The sequence below is a fragment of the Bradysia coprophila genome, unplaced genomic scaffold (assembly GCF_014529535.1).
Source record: "Bradysia coprophila strain Holo2 unplaced genomic scaffold, BU_Bcop_v1 contig_350, whole genome shotgun sequence".
In the NCBI taxonomy this organism is placed as follows: domain Eukaryota; kingdom Metazoa; phylum Arthropoda; class Insecta; order Diptera; family Sciaridae; genus Bradysia; species Bradysia coprophila.
The window spans coordinates 3,533,993-3,551,910 of NW_023503608.1; the positions used below are offsets into that span (position 1 = coordinate 3,533,993).

The window sequence follows — 17,918 nt, forward strand, 5'->3', positions numbered from 1 at the left end:
TTACTGAGAGGAATAGTGAATTAAGGGACAAGTATTAAATTTTCAACTAGCAAATCTACGGTGCAGCAACCTGAAATACATAAATTCTGCCTGCGACCATATCTTTTTCGATTTAACTGCCAACTTCAGAAACAAGCACCGCCACTGAAGCATTTTCGATGGAACTGCCAACTGCAGAAACAATCAGTCAAACAGCAGTCACTCTGTCATTGGTATTTTTTAACGATGGAATTGAAAAGCTGTGCTTTAAACATAAGTTCGATGTAGATAAACACTAAGAATTGTGTAAGATCTGCAAGAAACTGTGAACAGAATTAAATACGAAATTGTAGCAATTGATGACATGAACTCGTTGGAGCGAAATAAGGAAATCTGCAATTACCATTTTCTCAACAACATGAATGTGTCGGACAAGAATACTGCAGAAGAAACAGGTAAAATGTTGATAATTGCGCAATTGTTTTAACATACTCGGACAACTTTTGCTTTGTCTCATAAGAACGTCCTGATAGTCGAATGCGATCCCTATTTTCTGATAATTTTAATGTTTGCGGTATACCATAACCTCAATACTCATTTCACTGCTGACATTTACACGCACTTGTGAACTGTTCTTGTTCGGTCGTTTATTCACAGAAATATTTTATTTGGTTACTGACGAATGTTTCAGTATTTTATATAGTATAGAGTAGTGCTTCAAAGGGGATTTTACTTTGAACAAATATTTACACCCGACGACATTTTAATCAAACCGTTCTGCCTTTCTCATTTGACTTTGTACAAAAACATTAAATGGCAATCGTAAATATCACCTGTAAATTACACATATTATAGGAAGAAAAAACAAGTCAGAATTCATGACTGATTGTTATGTTATTGGTAACAGACGACCTGACCGTTTCGAAAAGGTTAAATCACTTGAAAGTTCAAATTGAAGCCCAAGTTTATAAATTTAATTTTTTCTTTCAAGATTTCGTCTTTCATAAAATAATAATTTCTCTGAATACTTGCATATTTACTGAACATGTAGAAGTGATCCGTATATTTCACCATACACAGAACACTGGAAATGATTTTTAAATTTATGAACGTTCTTTCACGACCTAAACTATCGACTATACTAATTTTAGGAAGGAAAAATTAGTTCACTCGTTCAGCTTTTAATCGCTGACACTGCAAATACAGAGTGTAATGCACTTGGTTTCACTGTATGTTGTCGTGTTTGCCAAGTTTTTATGTATTGTTGAGCATGGTAGACAGTAGGGGAAATTTTTTAGCACAAAATTTTGATATTGGGAAATGGATCCTTCGTCACACAAATATCCAGGAAATGTTCAGACCGGGAACTTAGTTATAAGTTACTGGGAAATCGGAAAATTTTGATTCGGTTACCAGGAAGAAAACAATATTTTCACAGCGTAGACGAGAAAATAGTCGTTTTCTGCCATCCGCTTGGGAAAACGTTGGAAATTGCAAATCGAAACAACACCCTCGATATGTAATTTCCAACTATTCTTCCCTCGTTGAACAAACGGCTCAAATATTATTTTCTTGATCATCTTAGGTGGCGAAAAATGAAAATTTAAAAATTTTTGAGTAGCCGACTTTTTACTATTTTTAAGAGGCACTGGTGTTTAACTAAAATTGTAGCCTACATTTGTGTGCCTCATATATCATTGATGATATGTTTCCATCAGAATCCTTTTACAAAATTGTACGACCGCAATTCCGACCACGAATGTGTTAGATTCAACAAAAAAATTCAGTTGGTTGTAGTCGTTTGACCAGCTCTGAGAAAAGTGAGCAGTTTAACGAAATTTTTATAAACTGTTCACGTTTCTCAGAGCCGGTCAAACTGCTGCAGCCAAATGTATTTTCTGTTGAAAGCTACCACATTCGTGGTCGGAATTGTGGTCGTACGTTTTTCAAAAAGGATTCTGATGGAAAGATATCATCAAAAATCCAGTATTTAAAAATCGCCCTAGTGTATGTTTATCAGCAAAGCACCGATGCCTCTTAAGATCACTAAAAATAGGTTTTTCATACCTAGGACCCGAAAAGGGTTCTCCGTCCAATATGAAAAATACTATTCGTACCGCGGACTAGAAGTCTTTTTCAGCGTATTCAATTCCAGACCTCGCCTTCGGCTCTGTCTGGAAACTTCTCACACGCTAAAAAAGACTTTCAGTCCTAGGTACGAAATGTACTATTTCGTTTTGAACCTTGAAATCATCAACTTATCCTTATTGGAGGTCTGCTGAGTCTACTCTAACATATAAAAAAGGAAAAAGTTGAAAAAGCAACCTTGTCGAGCTTTCGTGTGTTGGCAATTTTCGCCAATTTTCCACAATTTTTAATATGAAAAAGAAGTACCTTCGGGTCAAATTATTTGGAAACGTTTCTTTTGATAAAAAATTCCAGGATTAAATTAAAATTATTTTGAGTTATCATCGCTGTTACAAAGCCTAAAAACTTGGCATATTTAAAATATGATATTTTTTACTAAGGCGCTTCTTCATCTCTTATTTAATACGAATGTTTACAGCCACTGACTAATTAACCTGAAATTGTGGGTACTATATTTTGCCAAAGATTCAGAAAGTCAAAGAAAGCTTTATATGGTTACATAGTTTATGCTTGTTACACGGCTGCTATACTACAGTCAAACAGATAGTAAAATAATTCGTCGTTATTATGTGAACTTCAATATGAATCGTCGGGCTTCCGGCTCACCATTAAAACTCGTGAGAATTACAGAATTTATTAGTTGTTTGATTGAAATGTGTAATCATAGAAAATACGCTAATAACAACAACAGTAAAACAAATTATATTGTCCATTGGTACTACGCATGTTGTCCATTTCATAAAGTTGCCTCTGTTAGTTACCAGTACAGAAAAACGTCTCACAATCTGCTTCGACAAAACGTTGCAACCGATCGACAATAACACTCAATTTGCATACGTAAGTTTGTTGATCACATCCAGGGATCAAGATCGGCTTCTCATTCAATAAGAAAACTAAGTCGTGGTCACCATCATCGCAGCTGAAATGGTTCATATGTGTAACAGTTACGATCATTCACAGTTCACTTCAAATTCTTACTCAAAACGAACAACCGCCAAATTTGATGCATGAACTGCAATCAGACTGGTTGCCCATTGTCTCGATGTTTGGTGAGCATAATTGTGTTGATGAGGCGGCCATGCATCTCTAAATGCACCTAGTGCAACCAACATCCCTTGAATTTCTTGTGTGTAGGTAATAAAAATTCGTGCCAATTGATCAGTGGCATCATCAGATTGCATTAGTGTTAACATGTCTTGCAGCAGGCCGCAATTCAGATTTTCAAGCAAACGTTGATTTCTTACACCATATCCGCTAGAGTAGAAGGAACCCAAATCTTCGAAAAATTCCAGTAACAACTGATGTGTGACTGAAAATGGAGCACACCATGTAGCATTATCGCCTGTTGGAGAATCAGAAAATTCAAATGTTGACGCCGTTTCGTATCGACACCAATCCCACATAAGTAAAACAGTTTCAACGCTCAATTGATTCGGGCCATGAAATCCGAGCTTCCTGTTGACTTGTTCCATCATTTCTTCGAATTCCGGTCCCACTCGGAAAGCTTCTCTTTCAGCTAGATATGAAACTTGCTCACTGAATTCCGGACAGAAGTCGAACGGTCTCAAAAACCAATCGTTTTCCGGTACCTCCTCGTAAACAACATTCTGAGATGCTTCGCCAAAGAGACCAGTGGCAAAGGCACGAATGGATGTATTGGTGCGTTCGGTTTCAGTGTGTCGGAAATGGAAACGACTTCGACTATATTCCTTTGTCAAAATATCTGGGAAACTTTCCTGATAACGTCTGGCAATTCTCTGCATAGCTTCTACACCTGCTGCTGTGGCCAAACTAGCATTCTCTATGTTGAAGTTTGATGGTCGTGTCCAATCACGTATAGCTTCAAAATCATGTCTACATAAGGATGTCCTACCAGCATCGTAGTTACGAGCGATATCGCCTTGAATCTAGATTATGACGCCCTATTATTGAATTTATTTATTAAAACTGAATAAGATTTACTGATGATTCTGCAAAATCAATCATATTTTGGAGCAAAGCAGGGTGTGGAAATCGTCCTCCGTATCTGCCTAGATACCAAAATCTTCCAGGCGAACAGCCTAGAAAGATGTGCTTTGAAAAGTACTGGCACTGCACGCTTAGAAAATCTCACTTGACACTGTTGAATCCACCCCGGTGTAATTAAAACGCCTTATCGCTTCGTAGGACGACATGGTCGAATGCATTTTCGGCGTTGAACGGATCGGATCGGTAGTGTAACAGAAAAATGGATTATGCATTGATACACCACCATCTGCCACCATAGCAAACATCAAAATTCCGAGGCCCACAAACCATTCCATCGTTCACTATGCACACTTACTGACTGATCTATTTTTAAGCAAATTGAGGGATTTTTATATATCAGATCTTATCATTGGAAATATTTTATCAACAAGAACAATACTGAAAGGCTTAACAATAACTGTTCTACGATACGAAAATAGTAACGACTGAGTTAACAAATTGACTTTGACTTTTTTTTGAAATTCGGGATTATTATACGAAACGGATTATGCATAAGACCAAAGCACCTAGCATAGTAGTAGAAAAACGATAGTATTAAGTCACGGCAAATGATATTTATTGATAGGCTACAATATTCAACATTAAGGTAAATGAGCACACCATATTCAACCCCCAAAATTTAAAAAAATGTGCAGCCCATGTACAATGTCCGATATTCTAATAGTATTATTCGAAGAAAGACAAAATGTAGAGAACTACGACACATGGCGTAAGAATATTGGGGTGTTCGTATTGATTATTACTAGTTAACAATTCACCTCACGAAATGTTCGTAAATTGGCATCGGAATAGAAGTTCATCACACCGAACATTGAACGGACATTAATGTATACCTCTACGCATTAAATATTGAGCACGAGCGGCAGTTTCCATATTTTTGCATTATTTTACGTTATTTAGCTTTAACATTACTGTATCGGTCTGATAGATTGGATAGTCGCCTGTTATGAACAATGTACAGCACAACAAAAGAAATACAAGATTTGGGATCTAAAACCAATTTTCTTACAAATTTCGAGGAGGTGAACCAAAAGATTATGTTTCTCACATGCCTAACATACACTTTAAGAGATTTTGCGATTTTCTCGAAAAAGAAGTTCAACCTCCAGATATCAGTTTTAAAGACACAATGACAGAATTTTAAAAAAAGCCAACCGAACTATGCAGACACAACAATGTATACTTTGGTACTCGAAAAAGTTATCTTTTTTCAGTAAACGTATAGGTCTTGTAAGCCTACGGCCTACGGCGGTCATTCACTTGCCACAATGACTGAATCAGATATGAAATTTTAATAGATCGAACTAGGCCTTAAAGCCCAGCTGAGGTCAGGAAATTTTGATAAAGAACCTGATCTAACAATTAAGTGATTACACTACACTGGTCAATCTGATCTGACTTGTTCTAGGCTTCTATTTGACATCTCCTTTTCCTTTTTCAGATCGATGTTAGGCCAAGAACCAGGACTTTTTCTATTTGTTTCTGTTTGCGTAAGGATTTTGATAGATTTCCAACATTGAAGTGAATTTGAATTACCTAATTTACCGATGAAGTTGTCAGCAAATTATGTAATTTCATCGGCAAATCAGGTAAATTCGGTTGTTCACGCATGAATTTACCAACTAAAACAATTCACTTTATATAACTGATCGGAATTCGGTATGAAAATGTTCAGTTCACGTTGCCGGTTATTGTGAGTTGTCAATTTTAGGCACGCCGGAAAGTGCTATGAGAGTCGAGGCATACTTCCAAATAAATTTCTAAAAATCAAAAGTCAAATTAGCACTTTCCGGCGTGCCTAAAGTGCCTGCTCAAACATTATCCCTACGTGTTAAGAAACTGTCAGACCTGATTCTTACTTAATGAAGACCTTTTCAATTAAAGTTTTTAAAGTGACGCAACTCAATTATCTTAAACGTATTTAATCATTACAGGAACTGTGTGGGATGCACCTTTGTCAGCTGTATCAACTTCACAGAACTTCGCAATGGCTTTGGAAGTAGATGAAGAGACGTCTCAACCAAATCAACCTGAATCTCTAATCAATCAGCCGGAACCAGTTGAAAAACGCACTGAAACGGTGGACATTTCGGAATATAGAAACCAGTTAATGGAACTTTTGAACCGAAAGGATAAAACAATTGAAAACTTGGCATTCGAGCTGCAAAACATGGAAACCAGACTACAGACAGCTGTAAACCTCAAATTGGATGCTCTTGCTCGCTTAGACAAAATCGAAGGCAAAGAACAGAAACTTTTGTTTAAAGAAAAAGAAATGAAACTGGAGGTGGAGCGTCTTAACACCACAATTGAAAGTCTGAAGGAAGATTTGGACAAAAATGTAGCTGAATTGACGGCTACCCGAAAAGATGAGATTTCGATTTCTACTCAATTCAAAATTGAAATGAAAGAATTGTCGGAAAAACTGAGAATTGCAAATTTGAGCATTGACGAACTAAGCGAAACAAATGAAACTTTGAAAGCAAAAAACGACCATTTCGAACGCAAACTACGAGAGCAATGTGATGCGTCTGCCAAATTGATGAAGTCTTACCAGAACGAATTGAAAAGTAAAGATGGTGAAATTCAGACGCATAAAGAAAAACAGTTCTATTATGAAGCACAAATTGAGGAATTGACCAATGGATTCCATGAATTGCATAGCATTTATTTTGAAGATCTCAATGAATATGAAATACTTGGAACTAGGTAGGTCGGCTCCTGAATATCAAAAATTCACACGGTGAAATAATTTTCACTTTACAGACTCCAGCAATGCGAACTGGATCACCAGACTGAATTGAACGCAATGGATGAATTAATAACAAACATGAAACAGGAGCTGAAAGATGCAAATTGTTTGTTGAAAGAATTCATGAACAGTAATTGTGACAAGAACAATTTAGGAGATATAGCTGATGATGCTAACGATCTTCCAACTGTTGCTGATCATCCGAAGACGTTAACGGAACTTTACTCACAATGGCGAAGCAATGTGAAGCAGCTGCAGAGTAAAGAGGAAGAGTGCAAAATGTTGGAGATGGAGGTGAAACGAGTAATTGAGAAAGTGAAAGAAAATGCCATCCATTTCGACGAACAACAAAAAGAATTGGAAAAGCTCAAAGCCGATAATCACAAACACATCGAAGAGAGAAATTGTTTCCTCGTGGAAAAAATGGTCAGCCAGGAAGAAACAGAAGGCTGTCGTCTGCAATGTGAGCTGTTAAAAAACGAGAATGCTAAATTGAAATACTTTGGCCTAGAGTATTTAACGAAATTATTTTCCAACGATGAACCGAATAAAACACCGAAGTCGCCGGCTGTTCACGTTGCCGGTAGACCAACGAATATCGTTGAATTGAAACAACAGAACGAGAAACTACTGGCTATAATCAACAGTTTGATGGAACAGCTTCATGGAGGAAACAATGAGTTGAACACGGTTGTCGATGCGTTAGCTACCTCGTCAGCTTCTACTAGTTTGTGTGATAAAAGTGTAGAGGTCTCCGAGGATGATCTGCCCATGGCCAATAGTTCTATGCACTGTCAGTGTGGCAGTGGCAATGCAGACCCAAAATCACAGGCAGACAATCTACTAATAATTGAAGACTTGAAACAGGACAACTTCAAACTGCAAAATGCCAAGCGGGAACTGAGTGCAGAAAAGAATTTGCTGCTGGCCGAGCAAAGTTTATTCGACGTCCGCTATAATTTCCTCCAAAGCAAAATTGATTCACAGGATAAAGAGAAAAAGAAGTACGTGAACATCATCGAAGAAAATGGTCACGCCTATAAGAATTTGAGAGAAGAAAACGCGAACCTGTCAATGCAACTGTCCACCGTTAAGGATCGACTGGTTTTCGTAGAGAGCCAACATCGTACATTGGGTCACATAAAAAATGCTCTTGTGGTAGAAGTTGAAGCTGTAAAGCAAGAACGTGCCCTACTAAAGGTTGCAAACAAAACGCTTGTACACCATCTCGAGTCTATGAAAAAATCGTTGGGTCGTACAAAACTCGAACTCCAGATGCGACGGTCAGATAGCACCGAATGCCGGGTAATGATTCAGAGATGGAGCGCTGCCAAAGCAGAGGATCAAAGTCATTGCAATATGAGTAAAATTTCGATGGACGAAGCTGTACAGACGGACTTTAAAAGTGAAAGCCATCGTGGACGCGACGCTGATATTTGCAACGAAGCGATGAGTCATCTTCCAGACCCAAACAAAAAAAATTATTCGCATCCACTGCAGTTGACAAGCTTAGAGCCCGGAAACACGATTGCTGAGTCCTCTTCTCAAAGCAATCCATCAGACAGATCAAGTCTCCGTAAACGAAAATCGAAAACCGCCGCTGAAGACACCATCTCATCGTCCAAGAAAAGTCAACCGAAAAAGGCGCGGGTGTCATTCGTTGAAACTGTTGACTTATCAGAAGAAAGCGATGAAGAGACTACCATAGATGTTGGTGGTGTCGAAAAGGACTTCGATCTGCCAAACATAAAATTGCAATATGAAGCGAGAACACGAAAACAGGCCAAGTTCATACGGGATGCGTTCACCTGGTAAGTTGCTTCACTTCCGGTAAAACAATTGGCGAAACACTTACAGTAACATTCCGTCTCAACAGCCCAAATCCAGAGAGCAACCTTAAGCCAGCCCAAAAGGTAAATTATTCTGCCACCAATAAGAACACGTATAGTGCTCGCGATCATCTTGCATCCTCCACTGTCCTTGATGGATTCAACTAACTGACAATTCCAAATTGACAGTAAATTTACCTCACTTCTAGGTCTCTAACCCGAAGAATACACGTTGTTCTGGCCGAAGTCAATCATCTGGCAATGTACGGGCTTCTGTAAATGTTAGAAGTTCGAGACGCAGTCGATCCACTAATTCAAAAGTTCAGAAATCAAACGTTGATCAACAGGAATCCAAAGATACCTGCGTTGTGGTTGCAGATTGTAAGGTAAATTCTTTATCGAAATATGTTATCGCTTCACACATGACATGTCCATTAGTTGAGGGATAAATTACTCTTGGGATGAAATGGGATTATTTTGAAACTTTTAGTTGTTTCATTCATATCATATTGACACACACCCACGCACAATGTATCGGCAGCAGTAGTCCGTTATATAATCGTGTAATAGGTCGACAGACCTATGCCTCGAAAGATGTGGCTCCTCGACAGGTTCTTTGAAACTGACGAAGCCTTCAAAAGTAACGAAACTGCAGCAGAGTCACATCTTCTCGAGAACCGCGATTCTTTTAAGTGATTTACGTTCTCAAGAATTAGTGATCTCAGTTTTTCGCGAATATGTCGTGGCTCCACTTACCCAATATTTTTTTCATATTTTTTAGGTTGAAAAACCGAATCGTCAGAGTAGTTCTAAACGAAGTCGGTCCCACAGCAACGTTCGATCTAATGCAAGAAATGGAATATCAGCCCGTAGTCGATCGACTATTTCAACCACTGATCATCAGCCACCAAACGCTCGACATCAGCAGTCAGACGTTCATCGCCAACACCAAATCGACAGTGATTGCTACATTGTACAGTCGACAACGAATGATTTTAATCCGACTGGTGACGGTTCGAATCGTAGTTGGATTAATGCTCGAAGATCTCATCGTCTTATAAGTCGGTTCATTCGTCTTACAAGAGCTGATCAGCAGAAATCAAATGTTGATCGTCAAAGGCCAACAGATGGTAATATTTTACAGCCGAAAACGAATCATCGTCAATCAAACGCTGGTCATCAGAAGTCAAACATTGATCGTCAACGGTCAACCGATGGTCAACCGAAGTCAAACATCGATCGTCAACAGTCAACCGATGGTCATGTTAATATTTTACAGTCGACACTGAATGTCATTGATAATGAAGAAGAATTTTGTCCGACTGATAATCGAAGATCTCGACGCCTTATACATCGCCAGAGCTAATTGTCACTTTAATGATACATTTATTGTACATCAGGACAATGAGGTAATCGGATGAACATAATTTTTTGTTTAAGAATTTTTCAGAAATTGTTTACTTTAACGCGATTTTCTTTTATTTACGGCATTGAAGCCGGTCAATTTAATGAAGAGATATTCACATTTGATATTTGAATATAATACACATTTTGTATGTGGAAATTACTTGAATTAAACCATTTAAAACGACGAATGTCGCTAATCTTTCGATTTTCGTCAAATAAATTCCATCCTGACTTTTTCCAGATTTTACGACCCCTTCTCCCCTTGTCCGCACACTCAGCTCAATTTGGCTAGCAGGTCCACACTTTCGTCAAAAAATTGCACACTTGTATACTGGGCATGTTACGTCTCGCTATACGCACCCAAACAGTAGTCTGAATGTCAAAACGAATCGAATAAACATGGAACAATGTATCTCTTTCGTCGTAGCCCCATTTCAAAGAGGACGGGATTTATGAATGGTTCGAAAAAATTTGATAATGAACTGTATGACCTATTTTTGGAGCTAGGGTTCTCAAAAGTTTCTTCCCACACCATTGCGTACAATACAAGTGTTTCAAAGTGATGAGTACAATCGGGAAAGATTTTCTTAAGATCTTGCTTAGGTATTCCCCAACATATAACGATCCTCTACTTTTGGTTACCTTGATATGATAAAGTAGTCCACTAGTTCTCCAACTCATAATCGCTTCACTCGTGCTCAAATTGTCTCATGACACAGCTGTGGTTCATGGGTCAAAAACCTGACATAGCACCGTAGCATTGCTAGTAGAACACTTCACGAAGACACCGTTTCTGTCTAAGATTTTGAAAATATTTTTTTAGTATTTTAGACTTCATATAAGTAGAATTTGAACACAGCATTTCGGTGTTTCGGTAAATGCAGACACATTCATCGTATGCATGTTCAACGATCGTAAATGTTTCTGTGGATTCCTTGGAATTCAGCAAGAGAAAACTAGTTTCTCAAAAAGAAGATTTGGCTAAATTCCATTTAATGGCGATCAACGACTACAGACTACAGATAGAGGTACTTTACCCAGATAATATGAAAGAACGGCATTATTGTTCAATTCATGTTAAATTGGTTCCAGGTATGGTATAAGAACCAATTTAACAAAAAAAAAAGATTTCCGTGTACCCCGATAATATGAGAGAGCGGCATTATTGTTCAATGCCTGTCCATTTTTCAAACAAAAAAAAAGATTTTGAAAATCACTCAGGTAAAATGTCTACCCTCAGGTAAAAAGAGTCTTTTCTGTTTACGATACCTGCGCAGATGCGGAAATTATTTCATTTTCAGGGAGGAGGGAGAAATTGTTTGAATAAGGGTGCTGGAAATCATTGATTTTTCAGAGTGTTATTGGCAGCGAAACAATTCGAACGTATTTTTGCTGGCTGGAAAGCAACCTCTGATGGCTGGCTTTATTCAGCCAACCATTAGATTGAATTCTTCATTAAATCGGTAAGAGTAATAGAATGTAGTGAAATTTCTGCCTCTCTGCGATATATATTGTCATTGGTTACCATATCCCATTCAGTTGTACATCGTTCAGATGAAAGAAATATGAAACTACGCAATAATTCATAATCACATAGAATTGAGTTTAGATTGAAAATTGGGAAAATAGAAACTTCACAATACCACAAATTTGAACCATTGATGAAGTAAGACCTCTCGCATGTAACTAACCAAAGACGAGGTGAAAATTTTCGGGAAAAAACTTCTCTGATTTTTTGTGTGTACTGGGTGATTATCGTGAAACACAATATTCAATATCAATTGATAGACTGAAGGAAAATGAATTGAAATTGTTCCAGAGAATCATTACTTTGCAGTTTATTGTACAAGTCAAGCCAATTTTTTTATTTCTTCCGTTTGAATTTGATACGAATTCTACTTCATGTTGTATCGCCCCATATGCATATCTTGCTATATAATGTAGAGAGTGTAGAAAGTGTAGTTATTATATCGACCTTGTTTTCAATAACAGATGAATGGATAACGGAGATGAGAATTTTTGATTTTTCAGAATACTACAAAAGAACACCGCCACAGTTCGCTTGGAAAAGATCTAATTCAGAGTTATTAACAGACCAGTTGCACTCTCAATAGGTAAACGGAAGATTACTTTTTTCTTATTTTTCATTTGATTTTGTGGAGAAAATACCCTGTAATGTATTCGAAGCACTGTTAAGTTTGTAAACATTCAATAATCGATTTGCCGAAAGTATACAGTTTTCAGACCTGACACCAAATGAACATTCAAACAATTAATTTTGTTTCTTTTTTATATCAATATTCTTCAGTCAAACGGCTGTCTGGTGTCTGCAAATCAATATTCAAAAATGTTTTGTCAATCGATGCTATGAAATCGTTCTTGAATTTCTTTAGTTCGCTCCAAGTTTTGTTTATCTTAGTTTCTTACCCTAGATGCCCTAGATGAAGGTCCAATTTTTTTTTTTAAATCAATGTTTGTTTGCACTACAATGTCTGTAACTTGTGTTTCGTTTCAGAAATAAATAAAAAATGGAAAAAATAAAAAAAATTGTCTACGCGTTCCGGTGGATTCGAAATTGCGCTCAGATTTGTTATTCTATTAGATGAAATGAGAAGAAGAGAGGACAGATAGTATCAAATTGAAACTTACGACATCTTCGACTTAACCTAATGTGCACGATAACAAGTGAGACTGTTTGTGTAAATTATTGTGCGTACACAGCAGCATTTTTCGCAATTTGTAGAACCCAACTAAGAACCCCTTGTGTACAATCGTACAGCATTATTTAACGTTAACCCACCACAAAGCCCTCGACAATTTCCCCAGCGCTCAAGTCTCATCTGTTGCCCCAGATGAGATTCGAACCTTGGTACCTCTGCGCATGAGGCAAGCAGTTTGCCAGTGCGCCAAAGAGAGAGGTGCTTCACAAATTTTAAAACTTTTACATTTGAAAACTATCTCCTTTGAAGTTGGATTACTTTAAATTGCGATAGATATGGTTACAGGTTAATGATAAATTAATGCGAATCTTTTACATTTAATTAAATTGTTTCAAATTAAAAAAAAAATAGAAAAAAATGTTACTCGATTTCGAACCTGCGCTCGTACGACAAAATAATAATTACAAACGCCATGCGCTAACCGCCTACACCAAACTTGCTTACGAAGATCTCTGATTTTATTCATGTCACATTAAATTAATCTGGAGAAACAATGGCCTGAACAACTTGTGCATAAACGTGTGCATGCACATGTTTTTAACACATTAAGGTGTGCCATTCAATGCAGCAAAGTGATGTAGATGGCGCTGTAACTTCATATAATCAGTTTGATTGTAGTGATGAGTCATTGTTACGACGTAATTTTGCATGTGCGAGCAATGATCAACTTCACACTCGCACTGTACGTATTTGGGAATTCTATTGCGTCACTCAATAGATCCTTTCATTATGTACACATGTTTGACTTGTAAGGTCATACAAATGTGTTGTATAACAATCGTCTGGACCTTGACGTTGTAGCTCCTATGGCCGAGTGGGTTAGAGCGTAGAGTTATCAATATACGATTTTTTGGGGCCTGTGTTCGAAATCTGTTCATTTTTCTTCTTTTTTTTATTTAATTAATTTAGTTATTTGTATTTAAAGTATCCGATTATTTTCATGAAATTATAAAATCATTGCAAAATCATCAAACATCAATCGGGTAATCATCCATTGCAACTAAACCCCAAAAACCGATGATTACATGTGAGAGTAAGAAAATTATTTGAAATGTTTGAGTTAATGTTAATAAAATGTTGTACGAAACCTAAAACTTTTTGTTTTCGTGTTCACGAACGAAAAATATCTATGGATGCAGATGAGGAGGCTGTAAATCGTACAGAAGTTGGTTTTCTTACGTAATTATGGTAAGAGAAGTTAGTGAATTAATGGAAATGTTCCTTTCTACCACAACAATCGCAACGTACCCTAGTCATCGTTATCGTAGCCTAGTCATCGTTATCGTAGCCTAGTCATCGAAAACTCGAACTATTGGAGACAATGCGCGTTCATGAACTGAATCGCGAAATCTAAAAATTTTCTCGCTCGCGTCCTACCACTACGCTACAATCTTTGTCTGACAGATGTACCAGTTAACCCGGTCGTGATTTGATATGAAATAAATTTGAATGAGGTTGGTCTCAGCACTGCTACAGAGCTGTGGGTTGAATGAAAAATTTGGCAATTCATTTTTAAGACAGTTTTGCTACATTCAATTTCGTATGGGAGAACCCTTTCAACTTGCTAGGAGGACACTTGTAACATTTCTGACCCATGCTGTGGTTGTGTATAACTTTACCTCATCTTCGATAAAAATTTTCTTCCGATAAAGACTTTCGGAATATAGTTCTCTCCATTACACTGTTGTAAACTCTTCTCGACTTCCAAAGCATGAACACACCAGTCTTTCACACCTACATTTTCCATATTGTGTTGAGGTCTGCTGGAATAGAGTACTTTCGTCGAAGTTAATTCCATACATTTATAAGAAGCACTTAGAGCCCTTATAGCTCACAAGAAGACACTTATTTTGTTGCAGATACTGAACAAGCTCTGTATGTATTCCATTTGGTGGCAGGCAAGGAGAAAATGGAAATGTTGAGAAATATAAAGTTTCAATCTCTCTATCTTCCTCTATCTCTTCAATGTTTCGTTCTCGCTGAAACGAAGCGTAGTGATATTGCCAAACTAACCACTGACCCATTGAATTCGACTTTTCTTTATTTCGCTTTGCAGCCCCACTTTAAATCGAACTACCTATCATCTAACAGGGTCGAACTAGTTGCACCCGAAGTTGCGCCCGGTTCATTTAACCTTCGTCCTATTTAGTATTAGGCTGAGACAGGAGACAAGCATATCATAAAATACCATAACAGAATATTTTCGTCCAAGTTTATCAAATGTTTTTGAACAGATAGAAGGAAAGTCTATTACATCATTAGCCTTAACATTCAGTTTTTTATAGTTAGGTTGGGCTAATCGGTTTTTTTTTCGTTGATGTAGATAACAGATGAAAGTATAACTAATTTATTGGTATTGCGGTACGCATACACAGCCAACACCCTTTTCAACGTAAAAGAATGTTGGTTTTTGTTTCAATTTTTTTCCTAAAAGATAAGAGACATGCCTATTTACCAAAAACAAACACAACAGCGTAATACTATGTGTAACAACCTGAGCATCATCGTTTCGAACGTTTTCAAGTGTATCTCCAAAAATAAAATTTTCTTGAAAAACAATTATCTGCCCGTCTGCGTATAAAAGCGAAATGCTAATGAAAATGCCATTCAACCAATATACACATTGCCATGTTAATGTGCTCTTCCATATAACCGTGTGTATTACGATCATTCAAGACCGAAAAACAACAATAAAATTGACGATACATCGACGACGACACGGTGATGTTATTTTATTGTATGTCAATGATACATGCACGGCGCGGTCTTTTTTTATTATTCGTTGTTTTATCAACAAAAAATTTAATAATTTTGCTATTTCCTTCGACCTATGTTTTTAATTACCTCGAATTATAAATTGATAACACTTCAATAATATCCAATAGAGAAATAGAAATTACGAAATCGATATGTGAATGCCAAAAAGCACACACAAAAAAAATATTGAAAATGACTTGCTCGTCGGATATTATACCTTATGAACGGACTATAATTTTATTTACTTATCTTCAAGGTTGGGAAATATTGAAAAAAAAATTTCTAATTCAAGAAAATTAACATTACCCGTATACCTACACACACATACATTGCCGACATTAAGTAATAGGCAATAGAGAAACAACTTTGTTTTCTCTATTAAATGCTGTGTATAACAACACTCGAAAAAGTTTTTATTCTAATTGCCCATTGTAAGAGTCACATGCAACATAAATGAATGGAAATTTGTCCTTGTTTCGATTCTCAGTTAATACTTTTTCTCTTTATTTATTTTCTCAAAATATAAGACACATTTTGTTTGATGAAGGAAAATCTTTTCTTTTTAACAAAAATAAAATTTTTTCTCTTTTCGCTTCCGTTCCTTCTATTTAAAAAAAAATTATTTAAAAACAACCCTTAAGGCCCTTTTAAAAAAAATTACATTAATTAAGGTTGTTTGGCACGCATATCCAAATCAACTTGCTCACTCGGCAATATCAATTGGTATAGAAGTGGTGAACGTCGGAGTTTCCAGTTCTTCATGCTTATTAATTTTCATTTGCTTCACATCACCTTTAGCCTGTTGCAATTTGTAATGGTTGATAATGTCCTGGTCGGCCGGACACGATTGCGTAAACGCATCCAATTGGTACATGTGGTACATGTAACGCCACAATGCCTCGAACGTATTCGGTATTTCGAAATCGGCAAAGTACTTTCCAGCCACTCGAATGTGCTGAAGTCGTGGCATCAATTCACAATCGAAACAGCAGATCGTGTCTGGAAGAAATTATAATTTTTTTTGTTGATTCAATCGACCTGTAGTTACACCTAAGCATTCATTTTATCGACGGTCAGATAACACATTCGAAACAAACTAAAAAAAAATTAAAAAATTTAAAATCAACTTGCCTCCGGTCAAGAATCTGGTTGCACGATTGGCCAAATGATCGTTGATCTTCTTCAAATGTCCGAGCAACGAATTGTTTTTGTTCTCTTCCTTCTTGAGCAGCATCAGCTTCAATTTCGAATAAACATTCTCGATCAACGTAGCCACATCCTTGTCCTGCACAAACAGATTGTATCCGCCGGGAATATTTTTCATGATGTGACGTTCGATTTTATCATTTTCCAATATTGCCAATCCCGAATCGATCAGAATTGGTGGATGAGTTGCCTCGAAATTGGTGCGAAAGTCTGGTGGCGGTTTTTGCATATCCTAAACGTAGAAATCGATGCCAGACATTAGATCATAGGCGTTTTTACATTGGTCGGGAATTAGAAAGTCAATGGAATTAAAATTGCGATATTAACCACTGTAGTCACTTTCAGACTAATTGTTTTAAGTTCGGCCAACAAGTACAAATCCATGAAATACTCCTGACAGAATAGACAGGCACCTTTACGACGGCCGTCTATTGTGGACGCTTTGATAATCAATTCAATTTCGGGAACATCACTGGCTCCGTTCGATGATCCAGCTGTTTCGTCGGACATTTTACACTACACTTATTTTCAATCTGGGACTGAATATGATTTAGGAACACTAGAAATCGCGGTTCAAGGCCGTATGTATATTTGCGGAGATATGATCACGTTAGATTTCTGTAATTTCTGTATTAGTTTCGATGACTTCATTCACCACTGTGCAAATAGAAGGTGTTTCTGCGTAGAGTGGTGAATGTTGGTGAATATGCTTTTGTAGCGCCGCCAACCGATTTTTACAATTTAACCCATTCAGGTTGTCAAAGAGGTCTGCATAATATGTTGCATTTGTCGACGTTATTGACTCCGGCAAAGAGACAATTATAATTTTGATGCGGTTCAACCAACAAGGACAATATGAATCACTCAACATTTTTGATCGTTCTTGTAAATAGCTTATTTTTAAAGCTAAACTAGTTCGTAGAAACTCAAATTTCTAAAATTTAAAACCATTTTCGATGGAAACTTGGCTCAATAATGCGATTTAATTGTCGCCGTAATTCCGTAGGTTGTGAATGAACAGGTTAAGGCACTTCTGAGTCAATCACGATGGATTTTGAAATCAAATTTTCTAGTGGCGCCTCCACTAACTTC

At 37.1% G+C, this 17,918-nt stretch overlaps 3 protein-coding genes and 1 long non-coding RNA gene across 5 annotated transcripts; 2 read left to right on the plus strand and 2 right to left on the minus strand.

The window, feature by feature from the left end:
• Nucleotides 1–178: 178 nt before the first annotated feature.
• Nucleotides 179–10,328, plus strand: LOC119080280 (filamin A-interacting protein 1-like). 2 transcript variants are annotated; one of them, XM_037188551.1, is made up of 7 exons: nucleotides 179–434; nucleotides 6,090–6,864; nucleotides 6,922–8,718; nucleotides 8,784–8,820; nucleotides 8,946–9,122; nucleotides 9,518–9,931; nucleotides 9,974–10,328. In XM_037188551.1, exons 1-7 carry the CDS (start codon nucleotides 344–346, stop codon nucleotides 10,100–10,102), a joined length of 3,420 nt encoding a protein of 1,139 aa, XP_037044446.1. In that variant the 5' UTR covers nucleotides 179–343; the 3' UTR covers nucleotides 10,103–10,328. The 2 variants fall into 2 exon arrangements, with proteins under 2 accessions (XP_037044446.1, XP_037044444.1); XM_037188549.1 differs by having other exon boundaries at nucleotides 9,518–10,328.
• LOC119080281 (multiple inositol polyphosphate phosphatase 1-like) lies at nucleotides 2,762–4,444 on the minus strand. Its single transcript, XM_037188552.1, has 4 exons — nucleotides 4,241–4,444; nucleotides 4,090–4,187; nucleotides 3,106–4,034; nucleotides 2,762–3,046 (listed from the first exon to the last, which is right to left on the minus strand). The coding sequence occupies exons 1-4, from the start codon at nucleotides 4,428–4,430 to the stop codon at nucleotides 2,881–2,883; spliced, it is 1,383 nt and encodes a 460-aa protein (XP_037044447.1). The 5' UTR covers nucleotides 4,431–4,444; the 3' UTR covers nucleotides 2,762–2,880.
• A 1,151-nt stretch (nucleotides 10,329–11,479) lies between the features above and the next one.
• LOC119080282 lies at nucleotides 11,480–12,798 on the plus strand. Its single transcript, XR_005088303.1, has 3 exons — nucleotides 11,480–11,606; nucleotides 12,175–12,257; nucleotides 12,659–12,798. It is a non-coding gene; the product is annotated as an uncharacterized LOC119080282 (long non-coding RNA).
• Nucleotides 12,799–16,233: 3,435 nt separating this feature from the next.
• LOC119080283 (chloride intracellular channel exc-4) lies at nucleotides 16,234–17,517 on the minus strand. The gene is made up of 3 exons (XM_037188553.1): nucleotides 17,154–17,517; nucleotides 16,752–17,058; nucleotides 16,234–16,619 (listed from the first exon to the last, which is right to left on the minus strand). The coding sequence occupies exons 1-3, from the start codon at nucleotides 17,334–17,336 to the stop codon at nucleotides 16,324–16,326; spliced, it is 786 nt and encodes a 261-aa protein (XP_037044448.1). The 5' UTR covers nucleotides 17,337–17,517; the 3' UTR covers nucleotides 16,234–16,323.
• Between the last annotated feature and the right edge of the window lie 401 nt (nucleotides 17,518–17,918).